This window comes from Nuphar pumila, chromosome 15, assembly GCF_984573655.1.
Source record: "Nuphar pumila chromosome 15, dmNupPumi1.hap1.1, whole genome shotgun sequence".
Classification (NCBI taxonomy): domain Eukaryota; kingdom Viridiplantae; phylum Streptophyta; class Magnoliopsida; order Nymphaeales; family Nymphaeaceae; genus Nuphar; species Nuphar pumila.
Window position 1 is genome coordinate 37506170 of NC_143263.1, and position 27049 is coordinate 37533218.

At 37.3% G+C, this 27049-nt stretch overlaps 2 protein-coding genes across 2 annotated transcripts; one reads left to right on the plus strand and one right to left on the minus strand.

Moving 5' to 3' along the window:
- The first annotated feature begins 368 nt into the window (after positions 1–368).
- LOC149815158 (myb family transcription factor EFM-like) lies at positions 369–4719 on the plus strand. The gene is made up of 4 exons (XM_089990489.1): positions 369–604; positions 1289–1927; positions 2313–2389; positions 4129–4719. Exons 1-4 carry the CDS (start codon positions 418–420, stop codon positions 4717–4719), a joined length of 1494 nt encoding a protein of 497 aa, XP_089846615.1. The 5' UTR covers positions 369–417.
- A 789-nt stretch (positions 4720–5508) lies between these two features.
- LOC149815159 (putative sodium/metabolite cotransporter BASS2, chloroplastic) lies at positions 5509–27049 on the minus strand. Its single transcript, XM_089988418.1, has 13 exons — positions 26646–27049; positions 26450–26564; positions 18698–18821; positions 18521–18562; positions 18262–18375; positions 17632–17694; positions 16718–16845; positions 8132–8213; positions 7887–7938; positions 7692–7789; positions 7377–7538; positions 5898–5987; positions 5509–5790 (listed from the first exon to the last, which is right to left on the minus strand). The coding sequence occupies exons 1-13, from the start codon at positions 26770–26772 to the stop codon at positions 5713–5715; spliced, it is 1275 nt and encodes a 424-aa protein (XP_089844544.1). The 5' UTR covers positions 26773–27049; the 3' UTR covers positions 5509–5712.

The window sequence follows — 27049 nt, forward strand, 5'->3', positions numbered from 1 at the left end:
GAAATAAAAAGAGGAAATAAAGTTTCATGTGTAAATGAAGATCTCAATTTCTACGAGGCAAGAGGAAGTGCACATGGTTTTGTCACTTGATTCCTCATCCTCCATGTTAAACCCTTTTCTTTGCTTTGCTGTTTCAAAGAAATTACCATCCTTTGCTTTATCGCTTTCTTTTTTCCCAGCCTTACTTTATTCTTTGAAATCTCTCTCTCTCTCTCTCTCTCTCTCTCTCTCTCTCTCTCTCTCTCTCTCTCTCTCTCTCTCTCTCTCAAAGGAGATCGATCCCCGATATCCTCTTCTTCGTCTTCTCATATTCCATTCATTCCTAGCATCCTACCAAGCTCCCTTCTCTTATTCTACATTCAACGTAATCCAAAACACATGATCACTTTGTTAACAAAAATTTGAAGAGAGAGAAAGATGAATCCTCCTCAATTCAGCTTAGAGATCAAACCCTGCAGTTTCTCATTTCCTCTAAAGTCATTTGGCGATGAATTGGACAAGACCCACAAGCTAGAAGGCTTCCTCAGCCAACTGGAAGAAGAGCGCCTCAAGATCGATGCCTTCAAACGTGAACTCCCTCTTTGCATGCAACTGCTCAATGATGGTACCTCAGTTTTTTCCTTCTTCATTTCCCATGTTAAACGAAGTTAACGTGTAAAGCAATCAATCTAGCGGCTCCAGACATCTTTCCCTTCATTGAATCTTGTGCACAATATTTCTCTCTCTCTCTCTCTCAATGTGGAACCTTTTCTTATCTTACCGTCCAATCTTGTTTTCTTCCTGAACTACTCCATTAATTGGACTTCGATTAATAATTCTTTTCTTCCATCGGACAGGGTTAAGTAATTGCTTATATTAACAAACGTTGCAACAGATGAACTCAAAGAACAGCTTGATTAACAAATTGTTGAAACAGGTGAACTCAAAGAATCTCTTATAATCTTCAATATAAGTGATTCTTCATCTGTTTCAACGTTGTTAACTGGGTGGGAGGAAGAAAAGAATTGTCAGACGAAGTCCAATTAATGAAGTAGTTCAAGAAGAAAAACTGGATTAAACGGTATTCTCAAGGAAAGCCGGACCTGAGCCATCCCATCACAATCGTCCGTCAAGATATGATAGTGGTGCATAATATGCCATATGACCTGATCTGCCTTGACTAAATAATTATGTACATTCTTGTCTGGCTTGGATGTTCTGGTACTTGGTTTGGAGGTTTGAGGAATCATTTCTTTGACCTGAGTTTAATACCCGATCTCAAACTGTGCTTTCATATGTGAACTTGCAGCTATGGAAGCTTCCAGGCAGCAATTAGCAGCATGCCAAATGAATCACAATTCGATGCCAGTTCTGGAGGAATTCATACCTCTCAAGCATCAAGAAACATCTGAAAGGAGCATCGACACGGTCGATGCAACTGCCCCCGCTGCTGCCGGCAAGGCCAATTGGATGGCCACAGCTCAGATGTGGAGCCAAGCCAGTGATGGAAGCAAGAACCAAGGAACTGTTTCGATAGAATCCGAGCATGGTCTGGTTGCGAGTTCGAAGCTGGCTTTGGATACTAAACAGAGAATTGGAGGTGCTTTTCTTCCTTTCTCCAAAGAAAGGAATGGTGCAACTCATGCCTTGAGGTCCCTGCCTGATCTAGCACTTGCTCCCGGTGACAAGAATGCCGACGAGCCTAAACGGCCGGAACAGGTGGAGTTGACGGTTCCAATCTCGAGAATGAATGCCGGAGAGAATGCAAATCAAAGTAATTGTAGTAATGGAGGTGGAAGTGTGGGTGGGGGAGGCAGTGCAGCAACTGATAAGGGTGCCAACGAGGTGCAGGCAACGGGGCAGACTCATAGGAAGCCAAGGAGATGTTGGTCACCCGATCTACACCGGCGATTTGTGAATGCTTTGCAGCAATTAGGTGGTTCTCAAGGTAATTTGTGTGTGTTTGTGTCATAGTGACAAAAGCAAAAACGGCAAAATCTCGGCAGCCAAAACTTATGAAAAATAATTTGTTTTTGTAAATATTGCATTTTTTCGGCAAAATCTTGGCAATAAAAAACACATGGTTTTTAAAGATAAATAGCCTATAAAAACATAAATGTTGCATTTAAAACATGATATTTATGTTCCTGACGAAAAAAAATGCCAGAAATTGTCTTTTTTAACTTTCAGGTAATTTCTCTTGATATTTGTCACTATGGTGTGCAGAGAGAGAGAGAGAGAGAGCGAGAGGGATCTTCAACTTGTTTTCTAAATTTCGATATGATTTTGTAATTATTTCCTAGCATATAATGTGTTGTATGTTTTGAATCCAGCTGCCACCCCTAAGCAGATACGTGAGCTGATGAAGGTTGATGGATTAACCAATGATGAGGTGAAAAGTCATCTACAGGTCTCTCTCTCTCTCTCTCTCTCTCTCTCTCTCTCTCTCTCTCTCTATATATATATATATATATATATATATATATATATACTGAGACGATGGAAAAACATAAGGTGGTTCTCATGGTGGTACACAGTCTTGTTTGTATGAATCTAGCAACCAAATGGGTAGATCTAACCATACAGATGTATTTAGCGAGGTTTATTTACTATGTTATAAGGTTTTATCATGTCTAATACACTGTAAGATCCTACTTGTGAGACTGAAAATCAACGGCTCACAATTCATGAAACTAAGGTTGGTCTAAACATGATATATCATATTTCAGTCAACTTTAATACATAGAAATAGTAAACAAAACATGTTAAGCATGACCGAAATATTAGATTTTTGCACTTGAGCATAGATATGTAAATCAAGTGTGTACCACCATAACTGGTACCGTGCTTGAAAGTGATTATAAAGAGACTAACTTTAAACTGACCATTATGGTACTATGGCTCCACTTAATTATGACCCTTGTTTTATAGTGAGCTCTTAGACTTAAGTGGCTTCAGTATGTAAAATTCCGTTAGCATGCGTGCATGTTTGTGTGTATGTTTTCGTTGCTTGTTTAAAACTGATCATCTTTATGCTGTCACAAAGACACGTGATGCGGATTTGACACACAAGTACGAAAATGTTCTGAAAAGCAAGAGACAGGACATGGAATTTTTGAATTTTTAATCAATGAAAAACTATTTTTATACCTTAATATTAATCATTCAAATAATATTAAAATATTAACAGTACGTGTCAGCGTCCATATCCACGTGTGCATGTTACTCGTGTCATGCAGGAGGCGTGTCCCTGTGACAGTCTTTATTCCAAAATTGCTGGTGGGTAGAAAAAAATACAAAACAAGAACAGTCTGTAGACGTAAAACAGGATCCTGAACCAACGGGTGCTCCGCTTGTCTGGTAGGAGCAGCTAGTGCACGTTACCTTATGTGGGGACGTTGCAAGTTCGAATCTTATCATTGTATAACTGGTAGGGGTCTGCCTAACCCCAGCATGCCTCTAAAGAAAAACCGGGATCCTGAAGTTTAATTGTCAAAACTCGTCTAGGATGCACAACCCTTTAGTTTTAACTTTTTTGGTTTAGAAAGAAAAGTTGGCCCTTGGTTGCAAATTGAACATTTTATGAATGATGACACTGTATGAGTTGACCTGGTGAGCTAGAATGTTGGAAAAATACTTGATAACTGATATTTCCAATGTCAAGTCTAGGTATTATTGTTGGTGTGCATTATTTGATGCTTCCAGATATTATAAGGATCAATCTAGTTATCATGTGAAACAGTGAAGTTCACAACTACAAGGTTTCTATTAGTAAATACAGCAAAGTTGGGCCTCATGAACTTGATAATAAGAGCTTTGTTATTCAAGAACTTGCCACCTATTAAGTGATGCCCAAGCAGGAGCACAGACCAGGTCATATTGTATATAACAGATTCAATCCCCTCCACACATTTCACGTGATGGAGATGGACACGTGCGTGGACCCCATTCTCATTGTTTTCAAGTGAGATGCACGGCATCGGTTAAATATTACCAATGATTGGTTAGTACAATATGACCTGATATGTCCTCCCCAAGGCATACAATCTAGTGCTAATCTAGAGGTACTAGACAACACTAGATTGTTGCCTTGATCATGACATTTTCCATAAGTAGACCCACTGATCTCCTTTATTCTATAATATGCAGAAGTACAGACTTCATACAAGGAGGCCAAGCCCCACCCCACAGGCAATGACAACTCCAGCACCTCAGCTGGTTGTTCTTGGTGGGATATGGGTGCCGCAAGAGTACACAACAGCAGCTCACACAGCTGCATCAGGCATATACAGTGCCACTATCGCGGCAGCGGCAGCAGCAGCACAAACAACTCCACCACCACCAGCTCACTACTGCCATCCTTCCCCCATACCCCAGGAATTCTGCACTCAACTAAACCCTCCTCCCCATCACCAACTCTGCCACATTTATCGCGAACAACAAACTACTACTAACAATAATAACAATGATAATCACAACAGCAGCAGCAGCAATGACAATAACAATAAGAGATCTTTGAATTCACGTAGCTCGCCTCCCTCTAGCACAGGAGACGAGCAATCACGGAGCATTGAAGAAGATGGCAAGTCAGAGCGTGGGAGCTGGAAAGGAGAGAGCACCGAGAATGAGGGTGGGAGAGAGATGGGAAGAGGCTTGTCTTTAAGGAGGTCTAGGTTGAGAAGTGAGGAGGAAGAAGACGGTGAGGAAAGTACAGGCAGCGACATCACCCTTAAGTTCTAGGGTTTCCTAGGATTCGAGTTGTTGGATAGTGTTTGAGGTGTTGTACTTTTCCATTGGGCTTTTCTGCTCTTTTGCTTTTTCTTTTTTCTTGGTTTTTGGTGTTAGAGAGGAGAGACTACTAAGAGTTTGTTTATGACATTGGTATTGTAAGTTAAGTACCGAGAAATGATTTGCAGAATATCATGATCAACCAGATAAAATCTCTCTCTCTCTCTCTCTCTCTCTCTCTCTCTCTCTCTGAAGGCACCGTTTTCCCATGTGGTTCTGTGATGGTGGCAGGCATTCCCTGGGCTGTTTCCCAGCTACAACTTAACTATATTAACGCACATGAGGATGATCTCAGAAATGTGGATTGGTGTTCACATCCTCACTTCTGATGCAAGAGCCCAGTTCTGTTGGCAAAAACTATCTATACGCCTCTGGGCCATTTGGTTCCGCAAATTGGATCCAGGTTGTGAACTGGTCGGGTGTGACTTGGGCCAAATCAAGGTCCAGATTGATTTTTATCCCATACATTATAAAAGATGAAGTCCATACTTCAGGTCGGATCTGGGCTATTGGCATGCAGAGAGAGAGCTGTGTATGTGTAGAAAATATTAAAAAACCATCTCATGATGAACACTCATCTGTAGGGGCAACCCGTGAATGTCACCAAGTTGACGGGATGCCACTAGGCAAAGGCGATTTGGGGTTTTATGCCAATGAACTTAGTAAGCAAGGCAGCTCTTCCTTGGTTATCCAAACAAAAATATTTTCAATTACTAATAATCTGAGAGCTTACTAGAATCATTTTAATAATTATTCAGATTGATTAATCACAATGATCTGTCCAACATAACATGGAAGCGTCCAAATTCACAGTGAAGCAAAAATTATGGACTCTCTGACAACACAAAAACAGGCCCTGCTAGCTCTAGAAAATAAAACCAAGAGTAAAACTTCTGAATGGCATATACCAGCATAAAAGCCAAATTCATTTTGGACAAGAGTGGTTCATTCTTTGAAATCATCTTTATCATCAGCTGGAATTTGCCTGTTTCGCCAAAAGACAGCAAGTGCACTCCCACCAAGCTGTGACAATTCAATAAAATTGAGCAGCCAAAATCACCACTTACATTTTATGAAGCAACTAATGAACTAATGAAAAAGGATGGAGTTGAGTAAGATTAGGATCCTACAGCCATGCAGACAACGCTCACGGCAGAGGGCACAGCAACCAGAGGATTAGTGAAGTGCTTTTGAGCAAGCAAAAATCCAAGTGCTGAGCTCTGTCAAAAAGTAACAGAGAAACATTGAGTCATTTGCATGTAATACCCAATAAGAAGCCCCTGGAATCAGAACAAATACATAAATTGTTATGCAAAAGTACAACGGAAATGAAGCAAATCACAAGATAAAGAGCAAATAAGATACAAGATTTACGTTGTTTGGCACTCGGGCCTGCGTCCACAGGCGAAGGAGCAAGAAATCCATTAGCAAATGCAAGGAAATACATAGGCGAGATACAGAGCTCTCAAAAAACCGTAATCCCTAATACACACGAAATTCTCATACCCAACTCTCAAAAGGAGGCAGCTATATATATGACGAAGGGCATAATACTGTAGCCGATACAAAAGGGAAAGTTACAAAACTGGGTCCATACCGCGGGGGCTCTGGCCCTGCATCCCGAGAGGGGTTTGTGGTGGGTTTCAGTCTCAGGCCTAACAGCCCGAACCCTCCGTACCACCACAAATTCCCATTGAAAATTCTCATTGTATGGTCACCAAAATATTTTTGGATCGCGTCATGGATCGGAGCGAGTCCAGCATTCAAGGCACCCACAACATGTAACTTGTTAGAGAAACTTTGAATGATCTATAGAAGTGACTTGCAAGTGATCAGAACAAGTACTTTTGATATGCATCTTAATAAAATAGAATAAAACCATAACATGACTTGTCTCTCACGTTCAACTTGGAAAAGTTAATTTGTTTTTTCCATGACATATTTCTCATCAGAAAAGCATATTCATGGAAATTTTTGGAGATAGGAATATTGGGCAAGGAGTATAAGCCTTTTCTTCAGCTAAATTCATTTCTACCAGTTATACAAATGCAGATTAGAAGGTGTAACTAAATTAGCAATACTTTTATCTCAGCTGCCATGATTTAATAAATTGTTTACCCATCTAACTACATAATAAAAAAGAGATCGCCTTCTTTGGAGGCCAGATTAGATGCAGTGTCCATTGCCATCTCTCTCTCTCTCTCTCTCTCTCTCTCTCTCTCTCTCTCTCTTGTGTGTGTGTGTGTGTATTTCATACAGAAACGCTCCTAGGGGCTGAACTTTTAAAATATGAAAAGCACCAGGACAATTATGCTTAAATAATTCAATCAAGTTCGTACATTTGAAATAGACCTGAAGGTGAGGCATCAGTTGGAAAAAATATTGCAAATTGAAGGCTAAAGAGGAAAATGGACTCCAGGAAAGAACTATAACAAAAATATGAATCAATACATAATACTAAGAATAAATGAAGCAACTATAAAAATCAATGAAGCTTTCTAGATGACAACTCTGACGATAGAGAGGGCCTCACTGAAGTGATTCTTATTCACATTGTCATGAAAAACAGCACAATGACGGAAACAGTAACCTATAGTGAAATGAATTACCTGCATCCCACACTCAATGGAAATGGTCCGAGATGTAGATTCACCAAAAGATGATAATCTTGAAAGCCAGTAGCCAAGAGCAAAGGCAGCAACATGCAGGAGTGCTACAGGAAATATCAACTGTGCTCCTTGAACCTTCAGGACTTCCGACACTTGTCCAATCTATCCAGAAGAAGGAATTTAATGTTATGTGTGATAAAGATGTACTACAGAAAATAACGAATGCTTGGGAGGCAATGAACTAGATTTTGTGATTTTTCTAAAGAAAGTTTCCAACGATATAGGATAAATTATTACTAGCATTTGTCTACTTACAGGACTAGCACAAAGAAGGGTGGTCAAAATGACCCCTACTAACGGTGTGACAACGATTATACGCTCCGTAAATTTTGGGAAGTATTCATGTGACAACACTGAGAAGAAACTGATATTAGCAAGCTGGCTTTCACATCAGAAATGCATATAAGTATCTTGCACACATTTATGGATATGTGTGAACCTTTCCATTACCTCCAACAATTGTAGGCACTAGAACAACTTGAAATGTGCTAATTGCAAGGCCCTGCATGTCAAAAGAACAGTTTAAAGTCAGACATTAAATGTGAGACCATTAACAGACGAAAAACTTCACAATAATGGCAGGTAATATCAATTAAAACAGATCACTGCAGTTTCATATGGCAAGCTTGCAAATAAAAAACAAAAAAAGATATCATTTATAATGAATATTCAGTACTCAGGTATGCACATCTTACAGCTGCATCAACCGGAACAAGCTGACCAGCAAGAAGTTTTGTGAGCAGAGGGGTCATAATGATGGCACCAATTGTGGAGCAACTGCAAAATACAAACAGTGAATTTTGTCCCGACATGTTCAGGCGACCATGAAATGCCACTATAATTAACCATGAAAGCCAAAGCACAAATATTTTGTCTTCTATTCTCTTGTGAACAAAATGATGGGATATTTGCACGTGCATAGATCAATCATGAAAAACAAGACTTCCCACAGAAGCTTATGTACATATCAGAATACACTAGATTTTTTAATCTTCATTTCAATGATTACAACTGAACTTTTGACAGATAATTTCTCACTTCCAGCGAGCTCTTTATATTCAGCTTCTACGCTTGATCTCTTTATATTCAGCTTCTACGCTTGATCACACTATACTCTCCCATGTTTACTTCTCCCATCCACATTAAAAAACACCAGAAAATATACTAATCTTCATGTATGATAAACTAACCTTATGCTGAATCAATCCATGTGATAATGTTCCTTTAACATATAGTTTTCCAATGATCTGACCACACAGATATGTTTGGCATGGTCAATTTGCTAGGAGCTGGCCCTTAGATCATGTTTCTTCGACGAAAAACACAATATTTGAAGGTTTGAAATTTAAAAAATTGTGGGCAGTTGATTTTATTCAAACTTCAAAAAACCTGGTGGTGCATCAATCCAAGTCCCATCAATGCAGGGAGCTTAGACTTCAATATCTGATTGGAATCCAATTTAGGGAACAAAACCCCAAAGTTTCTAGGCTGTCACATGGATACACCTCTGGAGACAGAGATAAGACAATTTTTGTGAAGTTTCCAATATGTATATAAGGGGATATGGAGTGGGAGGCAAAACCGAGTATATGTTCGACATAGTTTATAGGTTACTGTTAAAAATATAAAAAGTGTAATATATATAATATAATAATTATTATAATATTTAATTATATTTTTTAGTTTTTCTTTTTCTTTTTCTTTTTCTTTTTCTTTTTCTTTTCTTTTTTTTTTTTGTCTAGTTTATTTTGAACTAGAATGAGTATCTAGTCAAGATCTAATTAGATCTTGACTAAAGATAGAGTCATTGGACCTAATCCAACGGCTATAAATAGAGCCATTGGATTAGGTCCAATGACTCTTAAGAAGAGCTCTTCTCACCCTTCTCCTTTGTAATTCAATGTTTCTTAAGCATTTTTCATGAGAAATAAAAGTTTATTGTTTTAGCTTGTGTTCTTCTATTTATACCTTTTTGAGGGTTATGCTTGTAATGTCTTCAATAGACACTTATTGTAAGCTTTTGTGGAAGATCACAGTTTCATTACATGGTATCAAAGCTTGGAAGCTTCTAGGTCTTGAAGAGTTTTCACCTCATTTTTCATGCCTCATTAGCAAAGGGCGATTCATCCTCTTGTTCATGATTCAAGTGATTTTTGTGCAAATCTCATTGAAGAAAGAAGACATTTGGAGGATAGATTAGCTACACAAATTCGTGATTGTGATCTTTTTCCCTTATTTTCTTCTCTTACTTTTTTTTTCTTTTTCTTTTTCTTTTTCTTTCTCTTCCAATATATCTTTCTTTCTTTTTCTCACCCTTGTAAAAGATGAATGACAATAATAAAATTATCATCGGGCCCATGAAATTAAATGACACCAATTATGTGACGTGGGCTTCATTTATGAAGCACCGCATTTGAGGAAAAGGGTTATGGGGTATAGTAAATGGTTCTGATTCGGAACCAAAACTAGTTATCACAAAAATTGAGAATGAGAAAGAAGTGCCTCTCACATAAGGAAAGAAAAATAAGGCATTGGCTACCTACGAGAAAAAATGAAAAGAATGGAGGATAGGGCACACCAAAATTATGTCATGGCTAATTAATAGCATTGACATCATGAAATGCTTTAGTCTAGCCAAATTTGAGCATGACGATAAAGCTTGAAAATATCTTAGGAATATGTATTCTCTTAAAGATATTGAACATGTGTGCAATTTGCAAGACAAAGTTTGGACTTTGACTCAAAAAGACAAAAGTATTACGGAATATTATAATGAGTTATCTGGACTTTGGAAAGAGTTGGCTCTTCTTGAGCCAAAATGGCATTGTCTCGAAGATATTAAGCTTTGTCAAAAGTAACTCGATATGAAACACTTTTATCAATTTGTAAATGGTTTAAGGCCGGAATTTGAAACAACCAAATTGGCTCTTTTACATCGAGGAAAGGTTTCTTCTATCATTGATACTATAGAAGAACTATGGAGGAAAATAGACTAAAACAGAATACTCCAAAGCATGAAGACGATTCCGTTCTAGTTGTATCTAGACCAGGAAATTATGTACATACTTATAAGCCGCCTCACTTTAGTAGACAAAATGATGATTTTGACAAGAGAAAAGTCATTTGCCACCATTGTCATGAGTCAGGGCACTATAGGCCTCAATGTCTTAAGTTAAAGAGAAGAGAAGAAAAGAAAGTTGCATCTGTTGGTTCATAATCAAAAGATCAAATCAATCAAGATGTACATGTATCTATGGCTCAATTAATGAAGATCCTTCAACCTCTTCTCAAATGAGCATCCTTCTCAATCGGAGCAATTGTTTCATCCTTCTCCGATCGAGGTAACTTTTCTTGGCTCCTTGACACTGGTGCTTCTTTTCATATGATCCCAAATATCAATAGTTTGTCTGAATGTTTTAACAATAACTCAAGTGTGTCAAAAGTTTTCACAGCTGATGGTACATTTCTTGAAATTAAAGGAATAGAAAATTTTGAAAATCTTCAAAAATCCAAAAAAAATCTTTATTCCAGAAGTTAGATATATTCCTAAACTAAATATAAATCTTTTATTTGTTTCTCAAATATCTTATTACGAGCGTAATATCTTATTCTCTTCTCATGGTTGTTGGGTATAGGATCGTCAGTCAGAGAAGCTGATTAGGGAAGGTCATAGAGAAGAAAGACTCTATTACATGGATTTTTTAGAATTGCTAATGTTCATAAACTAAAGTTGGATCTATAGCACAAAAGACTTTGCCATCCTCATATGTCTAAAATCCAACATTTCTGAAGTTTAAGAAAATTTTGCAATTTTGAAAGTTTTACTTGTAAAGATTGTATTCTTGGCAAAATGAAAATGTTGTCATTTTATGATAAAACTTTTGTTTCTTCTAGATCACTTGAGTTTATACATTCGGATGTTTGGGGTCTTGCATCGGTCATATCAAAAGGTGGATATGCATATTATGTAATTGTTTTCGATGACTTCTCTAGGAATACTTGGATTTATTTTCTTAAGCATAAATCTGAGGTTTTTTCATATTTTCAAACATTTCACAAAAATGACTAAAACTAAATTTCAAGATGATATTTTCATTTTTCGCACTAATTCAAGAGAAGAATTTATGTCCAAAGAATTTAAAGACTATCTCAACTTACATGGCATCACACATCAAAAATCGTGTCCACACACACCACAAAAAAATAGCCTGGTCGAACGAAAACATTTACACATTATGGAAACCACTAGGACTTTATTAATAGCAAATCAAGTTCCAGAAGGTTTTTGGGCAGAAGCTGCCCTAACTGCTACCTATCTCATTAATCGAATGACATCTTCTTCTTGAAAAAATATAACTTCAATTGAGAAACTTGTTAACTTATCTCCTGATTACTCTAGATTGAGGGTCTTTGGATGCAAATGTTTTGTTTTTACCAACAAGAATGATAAACTCTCCCTCTGTGTCATTCCTTGTGCCTTCTTAGGTTATGCAGATAATAAAAAAGGTTATAGGCGTTTTGATTTTAAAAATAAAAAATTGCATGTATCAAGAAATATATCCTTGAAAAAAAAAAGTTTCTTTGAATTTGAAAAGCCAAGTAACCGAATATTCTTTTTTGATATATTTGACTTCAAAATCTAATGAATGTGATCATGAATATAATTTAGACAATGATCAAGGTACTATTGATTTTGAACATAATGTTGATAATGAAGAGCAAACCCATAGAGACATCAGTCTACAATATTCAAGACGTAGAGAATCCAATCTTATGCATTAGAAAAATACTCCAAAGTACAAACCAGGTCATTCAGAATTTCTAGACCTCCTGAAAAATTTGTCTTACGAATCTTTTTCACCAACATAAAAAGCATTTATTGCATTAATAGAGTCATATGTAGAACCCTTATCCTATTCTCAAGCCAAAAACCATACAGAATGGGTAGAAGCCATAAAGGCAGAATTGAAAGCATTAGAAAAGGCAAACACTTGGACTATTCAAGATATTTCTCTAGGCAAGAAACCTATAGGTTGACGATGGGTTTACAAAGTTAAAACCAAGAGTGATGGAACTCTTAAAAAGTATAAAGCCAGATTAGCGGCCAAGGGGTATGCCCAAGAGTATGGCATCAACTACGAAAAAACTTTTGCTCCAGTTGCCCGAATGACCACTGTCAGGACATTAATAGCTTTAGCCTCTATTAGAAAATGACTCATATTTCAAATGGATGTCAAAAATATTTTCTCAATAAAAATCTAGTTGAAGAAGTTTATATGAAAGATCCACCTAGTATTAGTATCCCTAAGGGTAAAGCTCTTTGTTTAGAAAAGGCTCTTTACGGTTTTAAGCAAGCACCAAAAGCATGGTATGATAGGTTTAGTCATGTTATACTTGATATTAGATTTTGATCTTGTTTGACTGACACAGTTTTATTTATTAAGAATTCGGATGCAGAGATTATTATTCTTCATCTTTATGTGGATGACATGATTATCACCAGAGTCGACAAAGTTGAAAACATTAAAGAGCTTCTTAAAACTCATTTTAAACTGACTGATTTAAGTTTATTGAGATATTTCTTAGGAATTGAAGTTTCTTATTCTCCTCGAGGGTATTTATTATCTCAATCTAAATTTGCTTTTAATATTGTTTTTAAGTTTGGAATTACAAATTATAAGAAAGTGAATACTCCAGAAGTTGTCAACATCAAAATAAGAATCGATGATGGAGAACCTCTTGATGATCACATGCCTTATAGACAACTTATTTGAGCATTTTTCTATCTTTTCATTACTAGACTTGATATAGCACACGTTGTACACACAACTAGCTAGTTTCAACATGCTCCCACTTCAGTTCACATGAGAGCAGTTTTACGTATTGTTAGATACATAAAGTCCTCCCTTTCATGAGGCCTCTTCTTGTTTGCTTCATCTTCATTAGATTTAATTGTTTATACCGATGATGACATGAGAGGTGATCTCAATAACAGACACTCAACCACTGGTTTTTGTGTTTTCTTATGTGAGTCCTTGATTTTGTGGCGATGAAAAATGCAGCAGAAGGTCTCTTTTTCGTCTATCAAAGTTGAATACCGAGCCACGACCACCACAATAATGGAAGTAGTTTGGCTCATATGTCTGCTAGCTGACATGGGAGTTGAAGTGACATAAGCTTCACACATGTGCTGTGACAATAAAAGTGCGATATATATTGCCAGCAACCGAATATTTCATGAACGCACCAAACATATTGAAATGCATTGTCACTATGTCAGAGATGAGTATCTATATGGAACCATTGATCTGTCATAATATTACATAAGAATATCAATTAGCGAACTTTTTCACCAAACCTCTCGCTACTCCTAGATATCATTTCCTCTTAAACAAACTTTCGCTCATTATACCGCAAGTTTGAGGGGGAGTGTTAAAAATATAAAAAGTGTAATATATATAATATAATAATAATTATAATATTTATTTTTATTTTTTATTTTTTATTTTTTATTTTTTATTTTTTATTTATTCTTTTATTTCTTTTTTGTCTAGTTCATTTTGAACTAGAATTAGAATCTAGTCAAGATCTAATTAGATCTTGACTAAAGATATAGTCGTTGGACTAGGTCCAACAGCTATAAATAGAGTCGTTGGACTAGGTCCAACGACTCTTAAGAAGAGCTATCACTCTTCTCTTTTCTTGTATAAATAGGGGTGATCCCCTCTCTTTTGTAATTTAATGCTTCTTAAGCATTTTTCATGAGAAATAAAAGTTTATTATTTTATCTTGTGTTCTTCCATTTATACCCTTTTGTGGGTTGTGCTTGTAGTGTCTCCAATAGACACCTATTGTAAGTTTCTGTGCTTTTGTGGAAGATTACCATTTCATTACCGTTACTATACCAACCTTATCCCCTATCAAAATGCAAGTCACCTTCTAATAACAACCTTTCACTACTATGTGTATAACCCAGAGTTATCGAAAGCTTCTTAGATAGTTGGGAAGCCCGCTTCCCGGAAAGTCACTTCCGAAACTTGATGAGAATCTCGATTCTCCCATGCTTCTCCTATGCTTTTCACACGCTTCATCTATTCTTCTTATATGTTTTCTCCTATGTCACAGGGATTCGGCTAGTAGGGTGTCGCACCAACATCTGACGAGCTTATATGTGCGGAATTTTAAAAAAAAATCTGCTGACAGCTGCTGCTTTTGTTTTATAAAGGGACACCAACATCTGACGAGCTTTGTTGGCATGCCATAATCACGGTGGTAGCCAAGGATTTTCTCTCTCCATAATAAATGCTAATGATGGTGGTAGCCTTGGTGGCTATTAGTATTCACTTTTCTTTATCCTTCAACCATCCATCGTCAAGGATTTTCTCTCTCCGTAATAAATGATAATGATGGTGGTAGCCTTGGTGGCTATTAGTATTACGAGATGGGTGTTCTAGCCATAGCCTTGAGTAGACCTCTTTTCCACATGTCAAATCCAATAAATTTCTTTTAGCTGTGAAACAGCAGTGGAGCTGTAGGACTCGTGAAGACACATGAAACCTTGCGCTTATATTTTTTTTCGTGAAGACCAGGGAATTTCAGAATCATGACAGTCAGCAGAACGCAGCAGGTTGGGTTGATCCAATCCTTTCGTTTTATCAATTTTGTCCCGTTGCACCAGGACCCCCGACCCGCACCGGGAGAACCCCCGGACCCATATATATATATATATATATATATATATATGTATATTTGCCGAATCCCCGCACCCGCACCCATGTGACATAGGTTTTCTCACTCTAATTTTCATGTTCTTTATGTGTTTCCTCCCACTCTTCACAGTCTCTTTCATGTGCTTTCTCTAAATTAGCAGTCATCTTTCTTAGATTTTGTTAAAAATTTAATTCTTACACTAAATAATTAAAAATTTAAGAATAGTCACTTTTATTTTAGTTTTTATTTGCATTCTATTTTTATTCTTATTCAATTCTTATATTGCTTTTTTTTAAATTTCGCTTCCCGCTTCCTATACATTTTAAAATGCATCACTTCTCGCTTCCACTTCCCATACCGTTTCCCATTTTTGCTTCCTAGTCTGGCAACCTTGGTACAACCAAGGCCACACCACACTCCACTCCAACAGATTCCGGTCCCCCTTACCCCATTAAAACCTGGAAATCCAGAAGAATGCATGTTCTCATCAATTATTAGAAATCCAGCAGAATGCTAGACCAACACAAAAAATTTTAAACTGTTGAAAATGTTGAAGAAGTTGAAATAATAGTTAATGTCAAGATATCATAAAAAAATAAAAACAGCATGAAATTTATACCACCGCCCCAACACTAATAATGTTGGTGGTAGAAACAATATAATATAAGTAGCCAATTTTCTGAGAAAACTGTTAGAGCTACACATCAATTAGATTTAGTGCAAGGCAATTTCCTCCATACGTGAATAATGTTTGGATTCCTATGAATAGGTTCTAGGTTCCTAATCAAGTAAACAAATTTGCTTGTATTTGAAATACAAGGTGCAAAATATGCACAAAATTAGAAACAATGATCGTCCCTCTAGTGCAAGACATGTTCAAAGTACATCACTTGAATGAAATAGGTTTACTTACTGCTACAAATATGTTTATTTTGTAGAAGAAAAAGAAGGAATATTGAAAAGGTGAGAGATATCTAACTGAAGGCTGAATTGCATGATTACCTGTGGATTGAACTCCCTTTCTATTATGTTTACAGTAAAAAAAATTCAGGACATTGCCACCAATTAGTCTATAATAATACAGTAAAATATCCACATATATGCCCAGTGCCCATTAATATCACAGTCAACCTGGTTTCAAAGGGTTCCTCCTGCTGGGTTCCCAGTCTTCATTTGATTTGGGAGAATTCCTAATATTTATCTCACATATAAAGTACATAACCATCAGTATTTGGCAAAATCCCATGAATTTGTCTAATAATTGCACAATACGGGCTCTCAGTTTCCAACGACCTTTGTTGAAAGCAGTAGAAAAACAGTACCCCAATACAAGTTCTCAAAACATCCAGTTATGAATTTTAAATGATGCAAATAGTCAAATAAGAATAGCAAATAGTTTAACATAATGATAATAAAGGTCAAGAAATGAACATGTAGAATTAGTAATTACATAGCTCAAAATCAACATAAGCTTAAGATATGAATAGACTGAGCCATCTATGTTGAACAGTTAAAGCATTATTCCTCAACACTAAGCCTTAAAACTGGGAGGAAACGAACATTAGACTTACGTTGTCATCAGAACTGAAAGTGCAACATTTCCTTTGGATATATAGGTAGCTACATTTGATGCTTGCCCTCCAGGGCAGCAAGAGACCAGAATCAGACCAGTTGCAAGAGGAGCAGATAGCTTCAAGGTCTGTTTAATGAAGTCAATCAGATAAATTTGGCATCAAAAACAACATTTGTGAAACTATACCTCTCTCATCCATTGAATGCATGCATGAAAATGCATTATTTAAATGAGAAACTTTCACTGCATTAATTATGATCGGTACCCCACTAATACCAACCAATGTCATGTAAATTCACCAATAATGTGTTCACAGCTAGTTTGGCTGTGTTTACTATCTCTGCAGCAAATGGAAGAAATTAATCCAGTCATAATATATATATATATGAGCTGCACAGAAGCATTTAACCCAGCTATTTTATGACAGTAAAATATATATTCAAGAAAAGTGGAGATTATCCAAAACATAACTTTGCACACGGTGGTATAATATGAAAAGTAAAGATTATCCAATTCATACATGTTTATACATTTGAATGGGAAGAATATCTTTCATTAAAAACAGTGACAAGCAGTCACTGAAAGGGATAGAAAAAGAGAAAGGAGGAAATGGAGAGAAAGTACAAAATAAAGAGTAAAATGTGCCATAATGAATAAGTTGGTTGATTCCCAATCTGCTTAACCTTGTCCAGCTTATACCCAATTCTTGTTTACATCCAGCACACCAATCAGCAATCAGAAGAATTGCAACATAGAGGTAGACAAGTTCAAAAAAAAATACCACTTTTAACAGCAAATTACTGCAGGAAATGAAAATCCAACTTCTTATTCAAATGAACACCAGCCAAAATGAAAATGTGTCATAGGTTATAAGATATTTAGTTACTTTGAGTAGAATAGATATTAACATACCATAGCAAGTAAAAAGCCTAACATAGGCTTCACCAAGTATTGTGCAAGGAATCCTACACCGACCTGCAAGAATAAAACAACTTGTCCTGTAAAAAAATCTGGGAGTTTGGAGGAGTGCGAGTGCATGTGTGTAGTGGTGAGGTGGTGTGGAGGGGTGGAGAAAGGGCATGGGACTGTCAACAGGTTATATCAGGCGGTCAGCTCTAATCCAGCCTGATCACCAACGAACTCAGTCCATGTTCAGACTAAGATCAGGTCACGTCACGATCTAGATCCAGTATGGTTAAAGTATATATTAATTTTTGAAATATTTCTTTGCAAGGTTTACTGAAGTATGTATCTTTTTGAACTGTGTCCTCATGCCCATCATAAGCACCAGACTGGATTGCTTTGGATCAGAACAATCATATTACCAGTGGAATAAGACTTGAACCACATTAGAGAAAAACCTGATCAATCAGAACTCAACCTGGTCTCTAACAGGATCAGCTGTTTTAAGTCACAGTCAAGCTAGTTGAATGCATCAGGTAGGAGCACCAGATCAATCTGTTGACAGCCTTTATTTGAGGTGGGGAAACTGACACTGATGTAAATTTTCTTTATTGCATAGGTATAAGCTTTGAATCATACCGTCCATGGATTTCGCATACACCGTCTGAAGTCCTCAAATGTCAATGTCAGACCCATAGAAAGCATGAGGAAACCCAGTCCAACAGTAAAAAGGTCCGTCTCTAACCATGTGACCTGAAAGTTGATAAAAAGTATTTCTGGAATCAAGCAACTTGAAAGTTAATTTGATTTTTCTCTGCATACAATTGGAAAAATTAACAGCACTTCTTAAGTAAACTCTTCTTTTAACACTAGTGAGACAAATGGTACAGCAAGATACCGCAGATGGCTTGTAAATGCCAATAAGTGTCCCCAATATAACCTGTAGAGTCAGAATGAGGATCCAAAAGTTTAATATATTATTTAGACAAATTAATACTAGAATCTCTGCCAAAAATGCCAGAAACAAATCACAGAAAGTGGTTAATGCTTTCCAGAATGACAAGAAAAAACTCACCCACACAGGAAACAAAGTTGTCAGTAACTCAATTATCCTCTCATACTGACTCATTCCACCTTCGGTGCTCCTAGGAATATCTCCAGAAACATTGGCTTCAGCTTTGCACAGACCTTGATGGCTCCTGAGAATCAGTAAATAATAAAGAATTCAATCGTTACAGCTGCTTTCTCCAATAATCACTGAAAAGCAATAAAAAATTGAAGTAGATGTAATAGTCAAGACAAAACGCAATAGTTTAACTTTCTGACACGTGTGACATATCAGGAACTGACCATTGATAGAGTACCTATATAAACTTTTAGCGCTTTATCATATGAGAATCTTGGCACCTGACTTGTTAATATTAACAATTTCATTTGTTGCTGCATGTCACAGTTTATTATTTAATGAACTCTATGCAAAAAATGTGGAAATACACTTATAGGTCGACCATCTTCAGATTATGAGAACCATTTTGAATCTTGTATTGATGTAAGCAATTAAAATAGCAAATTCTTCTCTTCAAACAAGTGGGCATTGTCCTCACCAAGTATACCATGAAGCCTGCATGAATTACAATTTCAGCACTTCCTCCATTTCATTTTTCTCATGTTTTCTAGTCAAGTCACTGGAAGCTATCCTTGTTTCTAAGCTTAATCCATCTCCACCAGCTTTGTAGTGTCTAAGTTTTTGAAAGTTCACTCAAGTTAAAGTTTTGCGAACAATAGTAGCCACGCAACACATGGAGTTCGAAAAGAATGGGAAAGTAAAATAAGCCGTCACACAGAGTGCCCATCTGCAACCTATAAGACTCCATTCCTTTTATTAAATCCATCTACAATTCATTCCCTCCTCTGACTATAAAGAACTCACACTCACACAGAACAGAGAATCACACAAACATAAGCACACATGATATTACGTGGTTCAGTCTAGTGACACCTACGTCCACGGGTAAATCTCTCTCTCTCTCTAATTGACGCAGAGAGGGGAGAGGTTCTCATTTAAATAGGCACATGCATGGGTTACATGGGAGAGGTTCATTATGCAATTGGACCTCGCATGAGTACAACCAAGATTAGAAAGGACTCTACAACTATTGATCTTCTTGGAGTCCATACTGAGTTGATCTTCTTAATTAAGAGGAGTCCTGCTAGGAGTCCCACTAGAGGATGGTGTCTTTTGACTAGGAGTCTCACTGAGAGTCCTCATTTTACTGGGAGTCCTTGTCTTACTGGGATTCTTCATATTGGACTCTGAGCTTGCATTCACATTGGGCTCTAAATCTGGATCAAGGTCCATTATCTGCACATGCCCTCTCAAGTTGATCTCCATGAGATTGATCTTATGTCTGAAATAATGGAACTTAGGTCCTAATAACAGTTTAGTGAGGATATCAGCCACTTGATCTTAAGAAGAGATGAACTTCACAATAATTTCACATTTAAAAACTTTTTCACGAACAAAGTGGTAGCCAATCTCAATAAGCTTAGCAGCAAAATACATAGCACAGCGACAACACCTGTGATTGCCTTGTATTAAGCTTTTGTACTAGATCCAACAATAGTGTGTTGTTTGGTTGAGATCCAAGATAACAAATTTGTTCTCATAAATATCAAATAACCACTGATAGATTTACGATCATCTGGGCATCCTGCCCAATCAGCATCAGAGTATGCAGACAAATGAAAGGACTTAAACTTCTTAATTTGTAGACCCAAATTTAAGGTTCCCTTGAGATATCTCAGAATTATCTTTACATAGGCCCAATGGTCTTGAGTAGGTTCATGCATGAACTGACAGGCTTTGTTAACTGAATAAGTTATATCTGGCCTGGTAAAGGTGACATACTACAAGGTCCCAACAATACTTCGGCATTGAGTAGCATCTTCTAATAGTGCTCCCCCGTGTCTTGAGAGAACAACATTTGGTGCAGCTGGAGCAACCACAGGTTTACACTGTCATACTTCTTCTAAGATCCAAAATATATTTTCTCTAACATAACACTCCTGAGGACTTGTGAAACACTTCAATTCTAAGAAAATAATATAGAGGGCCCAGGTCCTTCGATAGAAAATTCACAGTCAAAATCTTGAATAATATGCTTAACATTATCATAAGAATTTCTTGTAATAATAATGTCATCAACATATATGAGAATAAACATATGAAAAATCATTATTATCATAGATGAACAGGGATGGATCAGCTTTGGATTCAATAAAACCCATTTTTTCTAGATAGACGCAAAGTCTCCCAAACCATGTCCTGAGAGCCTCTTTCAATCCATAAAGAGCATGATTTAATTTGCATACAAAATTAGAATAACTCTTATCTTCAAAGCCTGGAGGTTTACTTATATAAACTTCTTTTAAAACACCATGAAAAAAAAGCATTATTGACATCTAACTGCTGAATGGGCCAACCCAAACTAACAGCAACTGATAACACCATCCTGACAGACATGGGTTTAATAACAGGGCTAAAAGTTTCAAAGTAGTCGACCCCCTCTTGCTGATTGTACCTCTTGTTAACTAGATGTGCCTTATACCTGGCTATGGTTTCATCTGCATACTTCTTAATCTTATAAATCAACTTGCACCCAACAAGGTTAGAAGCTTTATCAGGAGAGACAAGGGTCCAGGTCTGATTTTGGTAAAGATCCTTAATTTCTTCTTTCGTAGCTTGACATCACTTAGGTTTGGTAACAACTTGGCAAAAAGAGGATGGTTTTTATTTTTCTTGACTCATTTTACTTAAGAGTGCAATGAGACATTTGGATCCAAAAAATAGTCTAGGTTTTAATGTACCATCCTGGGATCGTGTAATCATGTGATGGATCCTGGGAGGAGTCTGGTTTGAGATATCAACAATAAGATTCAAACCTAAGGATGAGGACCTGGACACGTCACATTCACTTGAATGACTGGGTTGGATAGGTGTTGGGATTTCAAGTTCATTTTCAGAATTATGATGAGATTTACTGGGTTGGATTGGCATTTCAGGGAAGGACTCATAGGATGGTTCAGTCGGTGACACGGTTTCAACAGGATTAGCCAAGAGTATTAGGTTTATGGAATGACTCATTTGAGCAGTTTCAGTTAAGGTTGGACTCTTGATAGGATTGAGTTTATGACTTTGGATTCAATAGAACACTTCTCCAAGTGTAAGAGTCTCTTTCTTTCCAGCATAAAGAAATTTTCCGAGATAAAAACCATGTCTTGAAATAAACGTTTTCTCGATAATGGGATCATAACATATGTATCCTTTGTAGTTGAAATCATATCCTATAAAAACACAGGATTTGGATTTTGGTTCAAGCTTGGACTTGACATAGGAAACCAAATAAGGATAACATGTGCATCTGAATATTTTTAGAAGCTCATAATCAGGTACACGTTTTAAGAGAAGTTCATATGAAGACTTTTGGCCGAGGTTTGGAGTAGGGAGCTAGTTAATACGATATACCGCAGTTCTGAAAATATCTACCCAAAATTTATGATCCAAGGAAGCATGAAATAATAGAGTCAATCTCGTTTCAACATGTTTGTGTTGTCTCTCTACTACATCATTTTGTTCAGGGGTGTGAAGGCAAGACAACCAAAGTTTGATGCCACAGTTATTTAAAAAGCTTGTAAAAATTTTACTCACAAATTTTCCTCCACCATCACTATGAAAGATCTTGATTTGACTACCAATTTGTTTTTCCACGATAATTTTGAAATTTATAAAATATGGAAGAACATCAAACTTTTTTACTAACGGAAATAGCCATGAAAATTTAGAGAAGTTGCCAACAAGCAACAAATAAAATCGATACCCTTCACAGGATGACGTCTATGCGGAACCCCAAAGATCAGCATGAATCAACTCCAATGGAGCTTGAACAGACTAAATTGGTTAGCAAATGAAAACTTATGAATCTTACTAACCGAACAAGAGGAGCATAACTCTGGGCCATTCTTGTTCAAAAATAAAATAGATTTATTGTTCGCTAATTTTTCCAAAACTTTAAATCCAAGGTGACCCAACCTGCGGTGCAACACTTCATCAAAACATATAAATTTATTAGGACTAACTTTAGCAAAACTAAATTAAGAAGACTGATTTTCTTGTCCACGCTGAGAATTCGGCCATGAGTAAAGTCCTCCATGACTCTGTCCTCTTAGTAGAGTAGTCCCGCCTTCGTATATCCTTAACACAAAATCCATTAGCATCGAACTAAAATAGACAATGATTATCTCGAGAAAACTTAGCTACAGATAAGAGATTTCGCTTAATGGAAGGCATATGAAGAATATTTGTTAACTTAAAAAACTTATTTTCATACTGCAAGAATATATTACTAAAATTGAAAATAGGCAATTGCAATCCACTTGCAACCATACTACCATTTGATCCATGATATTTACTCTTGTTGGTCATGCTTTGATCCTTTGATGTAACATGATGTGTGGCATATGTATCTAGGTACCACGCAAGGTCCTGCATACTATTGAGTGTCATGGCAGCAAACGCTTTTGGGATATTATAACACATACAAGCCGTGCGATTTTTGCGACCACAAAACTAACAAACTACCTTATCATCTCTCTGGTCACATTGGGATGCCCTTGACTGCCCTTGATCATCTTTAGTTCCAGAATTTTGAAAATTTTGGAAGGGATTAAAACGTCCAGCCCCTCTTCCTCTACAACTACGACCACCACAACCTTGACCACACTCCCTTTGAGAAAAGAGGGCAGTCGCAAATGATTCAGCTAGCTTAGGAGACTTCAGATTTAACATTTAAAGTCTCTTTTCTTGGTTTAGTAAGATATAAATCTCAAAGAACTTAGAAAGCTTATTAAGAACAGAAGTAGTAATTGTTGTTATGAAACTTTCATAATCTTGGGTCAGACCATTCAGAGTGTATTGAACTAGGTCTTCATCATAGACAAATTCATCGATTGCACAAAGGGAATCCACAAGAAATTTAACATGATTCAAATATTCTAACATGCTCTTTTCCTTTTTTTACGTTTTGAAGATCATGTTTCAACTAAAGGATTCGAAAACTCGAATGAGATACATAAGATTGTTATAACGCAATTCATGCTTCCCTTGCAGATGAGACACGAATAATATGACCCAACACGACCTCTATAACAGTGGCCTTAATCTAACTCAATGAGAGTTTATCAGCCCATTTCCATATAATAAATTATGGATTGGGTTTTAACTGCTCACCTTCTCTGATGTACGAACTTGGCGCAAGATGAGAGTCATCTACATATTCTATGAGGTCTTGACTATACATCACGGACTCAATTTGAGAGCATCATAGCAGGTAGTTGTCTCTATCCAGTTTGATGGAAACAAGTGAGGAGAACACATTTCATTGCACTTTCGGATTGGGAATCAGGGAGGATGAACTTGACGCCATATCAACTGGTTAATGAGAACTCACACTCATACACACAGAATAGAGAATCACACTCACATAGAACAGAGAATCACACAAACACAAGCACACATGATATTATGCGGTTCGGTTTGGCGAGACCTACATTAACAGGTAAATATCTCTCTCTATAATTGATGCAAAGAGGGGAGAGGTTCTCCTCATTTAAATAGGCACATGCATGGGTTACATGGGAGAGGTTCCTTATGCAGTTGGACCTCTCATGAGTACAACCAAGATTAGAATGGACTATACAACTACTGATCTTCTTCGAGTCCATACTGAGTTGATCTTCATAATTGAGAGGAGTCCTACTAGGCATCCCACCAGAGGATGGCATCTTCTGATTAGGAGTCTCACTAGGAGTCCTCATTTTACTGAGAGTCCTTGTCTTACTGGGATTCTACATATTGGACTCTAAGCTTGCATTCACATTGGACACTGAATCCAGATCAAGGTCCATTATCTTAACATTGACCACTCTTGGAATGAAGCAAATAAAAATAGTAAGTGTGCAAGCTGTTGAAAACCGGTTAACTAGCAAGGTTTGGACACCTACCAAGCTGTTCAAACCTACATTATTCTATGAACCTGGTGTGTCTTCTGCATGGCAGAATATTGTTGATACCTTAATGAGAATGCACACCAAGGTGCTTATTATGGAAGTCAGCAATGTAATGCAAGGTATTGTTAAACTATTCCAGGTGCAACTATTCACAGTGAAGGTTACCAACTGGAACTTGTAACTATCGAGTCTGGTATCCTCCTAAAAACTTGTGTCAGCAGTTTTCCTTGCTTGAAAGGTAATTTCCGCCCCAAAATAATAGTATTACCCACCAGTTAAGGTGGATAATGCTTTTACATGACTAAATATACATCTTTAGAAAGTTTAAGTATCCTGCTTCCAGAACATAGACTTGTGCACTTCCCAACCATATAAGATAGAAATATGAAGAATGTGGCTCCTTGTCCTGAGTGTGCTCTCGTTTGTGGACAAATTGAACCCATATTCAATTGATACTCATAGCTAGGATTAAAGATCAGGTTTAGGCAAGGTGAGCCGGCCAATCCAATAGGGCCTATCAACCTTCAGAATCTGGTCCAATCAGAACAGGCCCCAATTATTTCATGACTTATCTATGTAACATGGACTCTTCTAACAGGGCACCGCACCCACGTCGCACCTGCACCCGCACCCATTCGGATGCAACACTTGGACACAGTTTCCTTTGTGTCAGGTGATGTCAACCACACTGAGGTCCATTTCTGTTCAAAAGTAGATTCAGTTAACCCTAACCAAGTCCAGTTTTATCTATATTATATATATAAGTACATAAATGCACACACATACACATAATGTTAACTTAAAACTGTTAAAAATTATATATATATATATATATATATATACCTTCCCCACACCCAAGTTTTTTTAAAGTGCCACATTGCCACATCCGCACCCGTATCCGCACCCGCACCTATGTCACATAGCGACCTATTTATACATGTTCTAACCTGGTTGTGGCCAAGCCAGACTATCTTACAGGAAATGATTAGCATCACAAGCCTAACCATAGTTCAGTTATCCACCAGAACATGCCTAGGTCGCATCCTGAGATCAATGCACCCTTTTTACTTGTAACCCTGTTGTTGGAGCTTTCCCAATGATGAAAACACTTGCTAGCCTTTAATCGGTTATCAAATTAACTCATTGAAAAAAGGATTCTTCTTTGAGAACGATCAATCAAGGAATAAAGAGAACCAGCAAGCTAACACCTCAAGTGTAAATTATCAGCAGCAGTTTGCTGCTGAACCCTTGGCCCCTCCACTTGATCAATAGCACGAAACATGATAGAACATCGTTCAAACGTTAGACAGAATACCTATAATCGCTTGTCTTCTACACCCTTAATGGGTGGCTTCTTATTTTTGTTTGCTAGTGGGAAGGCAATATCCTAGCAAATCCAACTCATTTGTTAAAGTCACTCTGCAACCTGAGTTTGGTATTCTTTTTCACACACCCTTACCATTACCATCCAGAGATTTCTCAAGGATTGCTGTAGCAAGGCAACTCACATACCTAAAGGCATTATCTCCCAACAAGATACCCAATTTGGATCTTTATTTTCTAGATTCTACATGGTCATGATCTGATACCATTCAAACAAACAATCAGTAATACCATTCAAACATAATAAACAGAGATACCATTCAAACACATAATCAAAGCCTATATACCACTCAAACAAGTTTATTAAAAAAACCCAGAAAAACCAACTACAACAAATATCTTAAATGAAGAAGGGGAGAATGAATGAAGACCAACATACCTTGATCTCTGAAACAGCAAGGAGGGAGTCCCCGACCGAAGATGCGCACCCCAACCATTATTCTCAGCATTAAGGCTTCTCAAACCACTAGACACACAAAATCCACTTCTTGTACCTGTTTCATGCTCACTTTTTACAATCATGTGAACAATCAACCAACACCAACATCAAACTGAAGAAGAAGTTTAGCACATACCAACACAAAAAGTGTTCCTCCTTAGAGAGGGAACAGAGTGTTTGTGAGTGGAGGTACTAAGAGCTGATCCAGATACATCCTTGTGAACAAATCTAGAGATGGAAGCCAATGAAGCGACAGAATCCATGACTTCCACACTATGAAGAGGAGATAGGGAGGGGCTGACTCAGAGATATAGGAGGGGTATGTACTTAGAATGGAGTAAGAGAGTGGGGAAGGGGAGGGGGAGGGAGAACAATGGCCACTTGGGGAAGAAGGCTACAAGCTTCCAAAGTGGTTCGGCTGTTCCGGTCGTTAAGAACAAGGTGATAAAAAGGTGGGTCCGGCTGGAGTGGTTGTGGCCACAAGCTGCCCAACGCCCCCATCAACAATCCAAGAGTAGCCTCCCTTGATCTCTTCCCCTT